The sequence below is a fragment of the Lutra lutra genome, chromosome 3 (genome assembly GCF_902655055.1).
Source record: "Lutra lutra chromosome 3, mLutLut1.2, whole genome shotgun sequence".
NCBI classification, from domain to species: Eukaryota; Metazoa; Chordata; class Mammalia; order Carnivora; family Mustelidae; genus Lutra; species Lutra lutra.
The window spans coordinates 128065696-128077900 of NC_062280.1; the positions used below are offsets into that span (position 1 = coordinate 128065696).

Sequence of the window (12205 nt, forward strand, 5' to 3'; positions counted from 1 at the left end):
ATATCTTGGTCCTCTCAGTGGGACTGTGATCTCCCCAGGAAATGTATTTCTCTTCCCAACTTCAGTAAGTCATGTGAGGGCCTCACACTTGCAGTTACTCTGGACATGTTTATTGATGGAGAAATGAAAACCAATTTTTATTCATTTTGTCAAGTTTATTAACCAGGATCCTACACTTGAAAGCAGCTATGGTAAAATAAAGAACTGCTTACTACCAACAGCACCAAAAACGCCAATACATTTCGTGTAAGCTGCTAGGCAGTCATGGCCCAGATCATCTGCTCTTTAAGAAGAGTCTTAGTAAAAGCACAGTATAACTTTCTATTCATGTATGTATGCATGTATATATGTATGTCTTCTTCATTTTCTTTCATTACTTTCTGGTAGTTTCCAACATACAGGTCTTTCATCTCCTTGGTTAAATTTATCCCTAGATGGCGATTCGCAGACCTGTACCCCTGGGGATAAAAATATATGTTTATAAAGCTGTAAAAAAAAAAAAAAGAAAAAAGAAATGATGAATACCCAAGTTTTGTAGCAACATGGACGGGACTGGAAGAGATTATGCTGAGTGAAATAAGTCAAGCAGAGAGAGTCAATTATCATATGGTTTCACTTATTTGTGGAGCATAACAAATAGCATGGAGGACAAGGGGAGATGGAGAGGAGAAGGGAGTTGAGGGAAATTGGAAGGGGAGGTGAACCATGAGAGACTATGGACTCTGAAAAACGATCTGAGAATTTTGAAGGGGTGGGGGGGTGGGAGGTTGGGGGCACCAGGTGGTGGGTATTGTGGAGGGCACGGATTGCATGGAGCACTGGGTGTGGTGCAAAAATAATGAATACTGTTATGCTGAAAAAATAAAGAATTAAAAAAAAAATTAAAAAAAAATTTATCCCTAGGTATTTTATTGTTTTTAATGCAATTGTAGATGGGATTGTTCCTTTATCTTTCTGATAGTTGATTATTAGTGTACAGAAACAGATTTTTGTGTACTTATTTTGTATCCTGCAACTTTACTGAATTTGTTTTATGAGTTCTAAGTTGTCTGATGGAGTTTTTAGGGTTTTCTACTTTTAATATCATGTCATATGGAAATAGTGCAGATCCCACTGTTGGTGGGAATGTAAACTGATGCAGCCACTATGGGAAACAGTATGGAGGTTTCTCAAAAAAATTGAAAATGGGTGAAAGACCCAAATGTGAGACAGGAATCCACCAAAATCTTAGCGGACACAGGCAGCAGTCTCTTTGACCTTGGCCGCAGCAACGTCTTGCTAGGCACATCTCCAGAGTCAAGGGAAACAAAAGTAAAAATGAACTACTGGGGCTTCATCAGAATAAAAAGCTTTTGCACAGCAAAGGAAACAATAAAACTAAAAGGCAACCTACAGAATGGGAGAAGATATTGGCAAATTACATATCAGATAAAGGGCTAGTATCCAAAATCTATAAAGAACTCATTAAACTTAATAACCCCAAAACAAAAAATCCAATCAAGATATGGGCCAAAGACATGAACAGACATTTCTCCAAAGAAGACACACAAATGGCCAACAGACACATGAAAAAATGCCCAACATCGCTCACCATCAGGGAAATACAAATCAAAACCACAATGGGATACCACCTCACACTGGTCAGAATGGCTAAAATTAACCACTCAGAAAACAACAGATATTGGTGAGGATTTAGAGAAAGGGGAACCCTCTTGCTCTGTTGGTGGGAATGCAAACTGGTGTAGTGACTGTCTAAAACAGTATGGGGTTTCCTCAAAAAGTAAAAAAAAATACAACTACCCTACAACCCACCAATAGCAATACTAGGTATTTATCCAAAGGACACAAAAGTAGTGATTCAAAGGGGCACCTGCACCCCAGTGTTCATAGCAGCAATGTCCACAATAGCCAAACTATGGAAAGAGCCCAGATATCCATCAACAGATCAATGGATAAAGAAAATGTGGTATATATATACAATGGAATATTACTCAGCCATCAAAAAGAATGAAATCTTGCCATTTGCAACGACATGGATGAACTGGAGAGTATTATCCTAAGTGAAATAAGTCAGTCAGAGAAAGACAATCACCATATGATTTCACTCATATGTGGAATTTAAGAAACAAAACAGATGAACATAGGGGAAGGGAAGGAAGAATAAGATAAAACCAGAGAGGGAAGCAAACCATAAGTCTCTTTATAGGGAACAAACTGAAGATTGGTGGAAGGGAAGTGTGTGTGGGGATGGGGTAACTGGGTGATGGGCATTAAGAAGGGCACTTGATGTAATGAGTACAGGGTGTTATATGCACCTGATGAATCACTAAATTCTACCCCAGAAACTAATAGTACACTATATGTTAACTAACTTGAATTAAAATTAAAAAAAAAAAAGTAAAAATAGAACTACAATATGATCCAGCAACTCTATTTCTGGATATTTATTTGAAGGAAATGAAAACCAGTTTGAAAAGATATCTGTACCCTAATGTTCACTGCAGCATCATTTACAATAGCCAAGATACAGAAAAAACCCAAGGGTCCGTCGATGAATGAATGGATAAAGGAAAAAAAATAATAAAGAATATTATTCAGCCATGAAAAAGAATAATCTTACCATTGGCAACAACATGTATGGACCTTGAAGGCATTATGCTAAGTAAATAAGTCAGAGAAAGACAAATACTAAATGATCTTTCTTATTTTTTTTTTAAAGATTTTATTTATTTGACAGACAGAGATCACAAGCAGGCAGAGAGGCAGACAGATAGAGAGAGAGGGGGAAGCAGGCTCCCCGCAGAGCAGAGAGCCCGATGTGGGGCTCGATCCCAGGACACTGGGACCACGACCTGAGCCGAAGGCAGAGGCTTTAACCCACTGAGCCACCCAGGTGCCCCTAAATGATCTTTCTTATATGCAAAAACTAAAAAATATATATATAAGCAAACTCAGACGCAGAAAGTAGATTGGTTCCCAGAGGCAGGGAGATAGAGGATAGGAGAAATGGGGGAATTATGTGTTTGTTTTTGATTTAAATATATTGAGTAATAATAAAAGGGAATGGCTTATGGAGGGGAGATCAAATATACTTAAATTGCATTAAAAAAAGTGAAATACAGATACTTCCTATTGCTCCTCTTGATTCACCTATTAGGAGCAATTCCTGAATTTTACTGAGAACAGGAGGATATGTGATTCTGGAAAGGAGAACAAAACAGTCAAGTGGATGATCTATTTCTGATCAGAAGTTTCTAGGAGATAGCTTTTTTTTTTTTTTTTCCAGAGAAGTTTTTATACCATACAGTATCTTCAAAAGAACAGAAAACCAAAAAAACCCATAGCTTTGGATTTCTGGGCTTGTCCTGGGGCCTGCCAAGATGGTACCTTTTATTTCCTGGATCTTGGTTCAGAGCTGTTAGTTTGTGAGAATCCTGTGGTTAAGCCTCTTTGGGTAAATGTCTTGTTGGAAAGTCTGGCTTAATGGGTTTTACCTATGGCTTTTGAATAGCTTTGGAAGAAAAGTGAGAGCAGCTCCTCTAGGGTGTTGGAGAGACCACCTTATTTGTGTTAGCAGAGCCTTCCTCCTGGGACCTCCTTAGCACTGGCTGCAGAGCCAAGCTGTGACCCCTGGATTTACCTTGAGCCATGAAGGTTCCTGCTGTGTGTCTTGTCCTTTCTTTCCCTCCCTCCCTTTCTTCCTTCCTTCCTTCATTTCTCTTTCTTTCTTTCTCCTTTTAAGATTTTATTTATTTGAGAGAGAGAAAGCATGCATGAGCATGGGGGAAGGGCAGGGGAAGGAGAAGCAGATGCTCTGCTGAGCAGGGAGCCTGACACGGGGCTCCTTCTCAGGACCCTGAGATCATGACCCGAGCCAAAGGCAGTCACTCAACCAACCAAGCCGCCCAGGTGCCTCGCTATATATCTTTTCTTCCTGTCTCACTCTTCTCCCATAGGGAATGAAGATTCTCATGCTTCTCTAAAGTTTAAAGCTTCAGGTGAAGTGATCGGGGGCTCTCCTGTTACCAGATGAGCACTGATTCTGGGGACGTGGAACATGGCAGGCAGACAGTTAATCATAGGTCTGATGATTATAATGATCTTATGTCCTGGAGACCCAGTTTTAGACATTCCAGTTCGCTGTCAGACCCTAGGCCTGATTTCAGGTTTTTGAAAATAATCCCGAAGGTCGCTTCTGTGTGTGCAAAGAGAACTGCTCTCCTGAGCCTTGTGAGGGGCCCGTCTAGAGTGGAGAGTTGGAATCTGTCCCTTGGTCTTTGCTGGTACAGGAACTTCCAGGTCATGGGAGAGAGAGAGCAGGCTGGGAGGGGGCTGGGTAAGAAGCCTGTGCCACCCAATGGCCACTTCCCAGAACACCACACTTCTTCGGGCTGATCTGCTTTGTGTGTATTGCGCCTCTATCTGGGATGCCTGTCCTCTTTTTCTCAGCCCAGGAACCTATTTCTCCTTAAGACCCTGCACAATTCACTTCTGTCTTACTGATGGATTCCATGGCCACCATTTTGTGTTTCCCTCTGTATGTTCCAAAGTGTTTCCTTCCACTTGTCCTGTAGCATTTATCACAGAGCAGTAAAATTACTTATGAACATTTAAAAAAAAATATTTGAGAGAGAGAGAGAGTGCATGCATGCATAGAGGGAGAATGTTTGCACACAGAGGGAGAGGGAGAAGCAGGCTCCATGCTGAGCAGGGAGCCCGAAGCAGGGCTCCATCCCAGGACCCTGAGATCATGACCAGAACTCAAGGCAGATGCTTAACTGACTGAACCACCCAGGAGCCCCAGGAACATTTTTTTTTTTTAAGATTTATTTATTTATTTTAGAGAGAGGGAGTGCACATGCTTGCAGGGGGAGGGGCAGAGGGAGAGAATCTTCAAGCCGACTCCCTGCTGAGCGTGGAACCCAGCCTAGCCCAAAAGAGCCTAACACGGGGCTTGATCCCACAACCCATGAGACCGTGACCTGAGCTGAAACCAAGACATAACAGGCCCTCCTTCCTCAAAAAAGGGGACTCCTCCTTCCACCCCTGCACAGGGGAGGGACCTGCTTTCAGGGGCCAGTATAGGGGTGGCATCTAAAATCAAGATGAGAGAACCCCAGGAAGAGAGAGCGAAGGCCTGGTCTTTTTTTTCAGATCCTTATCTTAGAGTTTAAGAGATTTATTTTTCCCCATTGAAAGCTGTCCCCTTACAGTTGGTGTTTCAGATGGCACGCGGTGCCTCACCACAAATCTGTTAGCGTCCTCACGGGCACATTTTGTTCCAGGAAGCTCTCAACTTGTTTTTGGGAGAGGAACTCCCAGGAAGTCCATTTATCATATGACTAGAGTAAGTGAAAGGTAATCCTTTTTAAAATGTGAGTTATGGAGCTTCGAAAAGTGCCATTTATCTATGTCTGCTGTGGAACGGGGGAACATCAGGGCAGGTTTATTCCTTAAAGAGAGTGTGCTCTCCATTGTCTTTAGGGCTCCATACCCCACACCCTGTTCCAGCGCACAAAATACTCTCCTATGGTAAATTCTGTGGAAAACACTGATGCACCTGGAGTTCCTTGTTACCAAACATTAAGTATGTCTTTGAACACATGCATGGTAAGCAAGCTGCTTAATTATTAGGCTTCCGCGTCTACGTAAACACGCTTTTGTTTAATATTCGATATCAAATATATTTGAGGAATATTTTTTGGGAAGAAAGCTAAACAGCTTTGGAAACTGGAAAACTTCTAGAACTCTTGACCAGGCAGGTACATTTTAGAAGATGAAAGGGATCAATGCGGTCAACCATAAATTGGAAGAGCGTCACTAAAAAAAAATGAAAGAATTCTTAGATTTCTCTTCCCTTTGTATAAAAATAGTGTGACATGTAGCCACAAACCCTGGCTGAATGGAACAAGATGGCACTATTTGCATTCACACAAAATGGGTAACACACAAGTTATTTAGTTCCCAGTTTTAAGAAGTCTGTGTAAACCAGAGAGAGAAAACCCACAGCCTCCGAGCTTCCTTTTAAAACCCTTGCTGCAGATGCTGAACTGAGAAGTGACAATATCCTAACATATTCAAGGTTAAACCCCTGAATGGTCCTCACATTTACTTATTTATTTTTAAGATTTTTTATTTTGCAGAGAGAGAGAAAAAGAAAGCACAAACAGGGGGAGGGGCGAAGGGAGAGTGAGAAGCAGGCTCCTTGCTCAGTCCCAGGACGTGGAGATCATTACCTGAGCCAAAGGCAGACGCTTAATGACTGAGCCACCCAGGTGTCCCTGGTCTTCTCATTTATAAGGCTCAAGACAATAAACATTTATTCCGCACCTGCTTTACTATTAGCCCAACATCTTACTTGTATTCCTATCACCTGACACTGGTCTTCATTTCACATTTAGCAAGTCAGTGAACGTTGCACATCCATGTGGAAGACATTGGTGTTGGTACGTGCTTAGCACAATCCCAGGCACAGAGTAGGCACCCAGAAAACATTAAGTATGAATGAGAACAAGAACACAGCCTTCATGAGGTCATGGTCTAATCTCAGGTAAGTGATGGGCACTTGGTCCCATTTACTTTCTAAGAGAGAGACATGAGTCAAGGCTTTGGTGGAGGCAGGAAGCACTGAAGAACCATTAGAGGGTACTGCTTTTCCCTTCTGCCCACCACCTAACACAGTGGAGCCAGCCCTCTGCCAGGGCTACCACATCTCCTGGCTGGGGAGGGAGCCCCTGGACAGTCCCATGGGGACAAAAGGGACTCTCCACATGAGGTCACTAGACTTCTCTGTATTCCAATTTAATTAATTTTTATGGGACGTTTTGAATAAAACACAACCCCCCTCTTCCATTATGGTGAACACTTAAAATTACATTTATACGAAATTACATTTACGCTAACTTCTATTGAAAGCCAAATTCCAGGCTTAAGCTATTGGCCAAATCCCATGAAAAAAAAAAAAAAAGAGGATATTAAGTAAATTAGTTGAGCTGATTAAAAACACCTTCATCAACGTAGAACAGGGGTGCCAACAATATTAAGAGTTGAATTATTGATTTCTTTTTAAATAGCAGATGGTACATTAGGAGGAAGGAAAAGCAACTCGGCTTCCTGTCTCCTCCCTTCCTCGCCCCCCCCCCCCCCCAGTCCCTTTCTTTGGGAGTAAGGAGGGGACCCACTGATCGACTCCAGGAGAGCCGGGAAAGGGAGGTGAAGGAGTAAGGTGGGAGGACAGGAAGGTAGAAGATGGGGCCTAGGTAAGGGAGAAGGAAAAAAAGGAGTGGAGAATAATGACCGCAGGGAGCGGGGGGCCACAAGCCTGGAAGAGGGTCGCTGTCCTAGTGAAGGTGCAGTCCTCTCGACCCTCGCCCGGCGGCGGGACCCCAGGCACGGCTGCGAGCCAGGCGGGCGCTGGAACTGGCACGAGGACGCTCCCGAAGTCGGCCGCCAGAGGGCGCGGCCGGAGCCGGCGCGGCGGAGCCCGAGGAGGGAGGAGGGGAGCCGGCGGAGAAGGGTCAGCCGCGGCGGCACGGGCGACAGCGGCAGCCGCGCAGCTCGGCTCCCCGCGCGTCTCCCGTCCCCGCGCCCCACTAGGGCGCGCAGCTCCCGCCGCCGGGATGCTGCCGCCCGCTCGCCGCGGCCGCCGCCTCGCGCTCCCGGCACTGCTCTCGCTCCTCACCTGCTCACTGGGTAAGTAGCTGGCGGCCCGGGCGCGCACGGGAGAGGCGTGGGCTTCTCGGGCGCTGCCGCCTGCGTCCCGCGTCCGCGCGCCGAAGGGGGTGCCGGGCGGCCCAGCCCTGCCCCGCGGGCGCCGGTGTCCCGCCGTCCCGTCCCTGCCGCGCCGGCGGCAGCGCCCTCTCGCGGCGTCCGGGTGGGGACCCGGCTCTCCCGGACCCCGGGGCGCGGTGCGCCCGGCCCCTTTCGGCTCGCCGGGTCCCGCCGCCGCCCCGGCCCCGCTCGCGTCTGCCCGCCTCCTTCCGCCAGGAGCTGGCGGCCGGCCGAGCCGGGAGGGCGAGGCGCTCACCCCCACAGGAAGCGCTGAGTAAATGTGCAACTGCGAGAAACTTTGAGAGCGGGGAAGCGGCGGTCGCGGTCCCGCCCCCCTGCCTTCCGCCCGAGTCCCGCCTGCCCCGCAAGCCCCACACGCCCCGCGCGGGCGCCACCGACTGGAGGCTGGCGGGCCCGGCGGCCCTCTCGCCCTGCACCTCCGCGCGGGGCAACCGGGGGCTAGGACGGCACCCGCCGACCGAGATCCGCGCGCCCTGCAGGGGCTCTCTGCGGGGGTCTTCCGGCCGTGCCCGGGTCTCCAGGGCTGACATGCCAACTTGGCACCAGCCCTTCTAAGCATTCCTAGGTTAGGAAGGGAGGGTCGGGGTGCCCGGCTGGGCCTTCAGTGGGTGCGGTGGTGGCGTGGCAGAGGCGGTGGGGACATTCCCCAGTCTTGGGTCTTTAAGGGGGAAAATTAGAGAACACTTCTGGGAACAGTGCTTGTCGGTTTGCTGCTGCCGTAATGCCCCTTTCCTTTTTTCTTCCGTTCTCCTCACAGGAGCATTTTCTCCCCTTTATCGTAAAATGATGTGGCAAAGTTAAAAAAAAAATCGTCCTGATTGACCTATATGGTGAGATTTGTTCAAATTTGAAAGGTTGGGGGAAAATGACTCCCTTTTCAGTGTTCTCGGGGTTATTGTCCTCTAACCCGGATTTTGTGTTTGCAGTCTGTTAAAAGGCAGTAATTTCAGATTTTTAGAAATGGCAGAATAGTGCAATTTAGGAAGAGACGTAGCGTTATTGCACATTGCTTTTTGGTAGCCCACTGGAACCTGTACAGCTCGTTTTTATTTGGATTTAAACTCTCCGAATGAGGACGTTATTTGCGTACCCTTCGCTTTTCTATAGGTGCTCAGTAAGTGTGGGAAAATCGAGGGAGATTAATTGTTAATTGTTCACATGCATGATTAAGCAACAATGTAATTAAAAATGTTGGGACACCTTGGGCACAGAGAACTGTAATTGACGGTGGGGAGCAACTGAATGTGGAGGAGATCTGCTTTAGTGGAAGAAAGAATGCATCCCTGGGAGAGGGGCAGCCCAGGGAGAAGGGGAGGTTGGAGGGGTGGGAAATTGACTAGGTGACTCTTAGCTACATCAGTTGGCTTGCTGCCTGGAAGTTTTGCACCTAACCAAATAGGGTGGGTGGTAGCTGAAATTGGCATTCTATTTATAGCACAGCACTTTATAATGGTGTACTGGGGATATAATATTTGTACATAATATATTCAATGTAGGGGCTGAAATACATTTGTATTGCTGTGTGTGTCTATTTTTTACTGCACTTAAGGGAATATCTGTACTGTCCAAACTTGATAACACATTAAAGGACAGTCAGAATGAAGCAAAATGTCAACACATTTTTAGAGATGTCTATTAACATTGTGAAGTTGTCAGATAAGCACAATAAATAAGACATAAAACCTATTAGAAGGTCCCTGTGAGACATTTGGCTTTGTGAACTGGCTTTCATGCGTTGGTACAGACAAGAAGCTGTATTCTTCGAGGTCTGAAGTAAATTATGAGCTTGGTTTATTGAGCTCTGCTTTGGGGGTGTTGGGGGAGCTCCCAGATGCAGAAAGATGTGGTACTCAATCTGTAGATCTCTAAACCAGAGCTCTTGGATCTTGCTAAAACAGATTATGTTAGGAATTTTGAGGCATGTGAACAATCCTGATTGCTTAAAAATACTCTAAATATTTCCTCGTTAGTTTGGCCTGGGTATATATATAGTTTAGTTTTCCCACAAACTATAGCATATTCTCTTGAGTTGTTAGAGAAAAGTCAATATAGAAAATTTATTTTAAACTCATATGATTATACAGACCAAATTCACTGCAACTTCAGTTCTAGAGTCCAGTGCCAGTTCTAGAATCAGATTTATTCACATCTCTACGTCAGCTCCTAGTGGGTCTGAGCTCAGTTTTCTCATATAAAACAGGAGACCTAGACTAGATAAAATACCAGAGCTTTGCCATTTCTTATAGTTTTAATGTACTGAGTCTCTTGTGGCAGAGACTGCTATCTGCTACTCAGTTACCCATAGTTCCTTCCTTTCCTGACTAAAAAACCTCTTAGATAATCAGGAATGAGGGCACCTGGGTGGCTCAGTCCTTAAGCATCTGCCTTCTGCTCAGGTCATGATCCCGGGGTCCTGGGATCAGGCCCCGCATTGGGCCCCTGCTTGGTGGGAAGCCTGTTTCTCCTTCTCTCACTCCCCTTGCTTATGTTCCCTCTCTCACTGTGTCTCTCTCTGTTAAATAAATAAATAAAATCTTAAAAAAAAATAATCAGAAATGTTGGGTGACTATATTTGGAGATAGGACCTCCAAGGAGATATTGCAGGGTAAATGAGGTCATAAGGGTGGGGCCCTAGTCCAACGGGACTGTGTCCTTATTCTTCTCTGAAGGGGAAGAGACACCAGGGATGCACTCAAACAGAGAAAAGGCCATTGGAGGACACAGTGAGAAGACTTTTCTACCTGCAAGCTAAGGAGAGAGGTCTTAGCAGAAACCAACCCTGTTGGCACCTTAATCTTGGACTTCTAGTTTTCAGAGCTGTGAGGAATAAATTTCCGTTTGTCTATGGTTGTTGTTAAGGTGGCCCTAGCTGACTAATAATACAAGGAGCGAGGGGAAGGATGGAGGAATCTCATGGTGGTGGTGGTGGCAGTGGTGTGTCCAGGGAAAAGAAGTTTCTCAGTGGCCCTTGCAAGCAGGGGCAGCCACTGAATTACCTGTAGTGATTTTTGGGTGGGTCTCTTTGTGAAGCTTGTTAAAGGTAGCTGACCCAGTTGGGATTCATGCTTTTTGTTGTTCTTTGGTTGTTTGCTTGTCTTTGTTTCATCTTCCTTCCCATTGTCTGTAAATCTGATGGTTGGAGCCATGGTGATCATCTTGTGACCATGAGGTGACCTTGAAGACAGAAGCCAGTAGTAAGGATGGTGGGGCAGAAAGGATAGCAGTGCCTGCCTGAGTGCCTGAAGGATGTGGAGCACCACACCAGCCCTGGGTCCCTTTTTCCAGACTTGTATTGCAGGAGATTAAAAATAAACCCCAGTCTTGTTTAAGCCTCTGTTGAGTTTTCTGTTACGTGCGGCAGCCAACCTAATCCTAACTGATACATCTGTGAAGAAGCTCATTTGAACCAATGGTAAAATAATAAGATGCTAACTTTTATCTTTCTTATCCCTGTTTCTACTCTGTATGTGTCAGGATTGAATTTGTTAGCATCCACCAAAATTAGGTTTTTTTTTTTTTTCCATTCTGGTCCAGTTCTCACTCAGATTCTTTTTACTGCAGTGAGTTAGACATTTTAGGACACCAAGAGTCAGACCTGATCCCAGGTTATTGTGTGTGTGTGTGTTTTAATTTTTGATTTTTAAACCCTCCTTTTATTTCTTAAGCAGCTATGACTGATAGAGAGTTTACCCGTCTGGATGAGTTCTTGTCCAGATAGTCTGGGGTTTCCAAGTAGACGTGGTTCTCTTGGTTATGGATTTGACTCAAAGGAGTTTGTCTATAGCCAACAGTCAAGCTGTTTATCAGGGGGGCAGATAAGGAGAGGGGGAAAAGAACATCTGTTTCAAGTGTGATGGTGAGGTGATGGGGGTGGGGGAGGGAGGAACTATCCTGACCCTTTTGTTAACTTGTTCTGAGGCAAGCATTGTGGGCCTAGTACTTGAGTAAGTCCTAATACTGACTTCATTTGGACCACTAAGAGGCAGGTTTTTTTGTTTTGTTTTGTTTTTTTTGCTTTTCATTAGAAACATAAATCAGGGTGTTTCTAGGCACAAAGGGATTATGGGGGATTCGCAAATGTTATTATGTTTTGCCTCTCTGTAGCATTATGGACAGTCCATCTTTGGCGTTGCCAGATTCTTGGTAAAGAATAGTATATAGGAGTGTTAATTCCATCTTTCCCAACACAAAGGAAAGTTTAGCGAGTGTTGGGGGTTCATCAGATCTATTGTTGATTGAGAGTCTCCCTTAATTCCATGTTTCTTTTTTTTTTTTTTTAAAGATTTTATTTATTTATTTGACAGAGATCACAAGTAGGCAGAGAAGCAGGCAGAGAGAGATAGGAGGAAGCAGACTCTCTGCTGAGCAGAGAGCCCGATGCGGGGCTCGATCCTAGGACTCTGGGATCATGACC

The 12205-nt window shown here is 45.3% G+C and overlaps 1 protein-coding gene across 3 annotated transcripts in view; it reads left to right on the top strand.

The window, feature by feature from the left end:
• The first annotated feature begins 7193 nt into the window (after positions 1–7193).
• B3GLCT (beta 3-glucosyltransferase) overlaps positions 7194–12205 on the top strand; it is a 124389-nt gene continuing 119377 nt past the window's right edge. Inside the window, exon 1 of one of the 3 annotated variants that reach the window (XM_047723091.1) lies at positions 7194–7692. In XM_047723091.1, the coding sequence (XP_047579047.1) occupies positions 7293–7692 (400 nt within the window). In that variant the 5' untranslated portion in view covers positions 7194–7292. The remainder of the gene's footprint in view (positions 7693–12205) is intronic. The other 2 variants (XM_047723089.1, XM_047723088.1) reach the window with 2 other exon arrangements.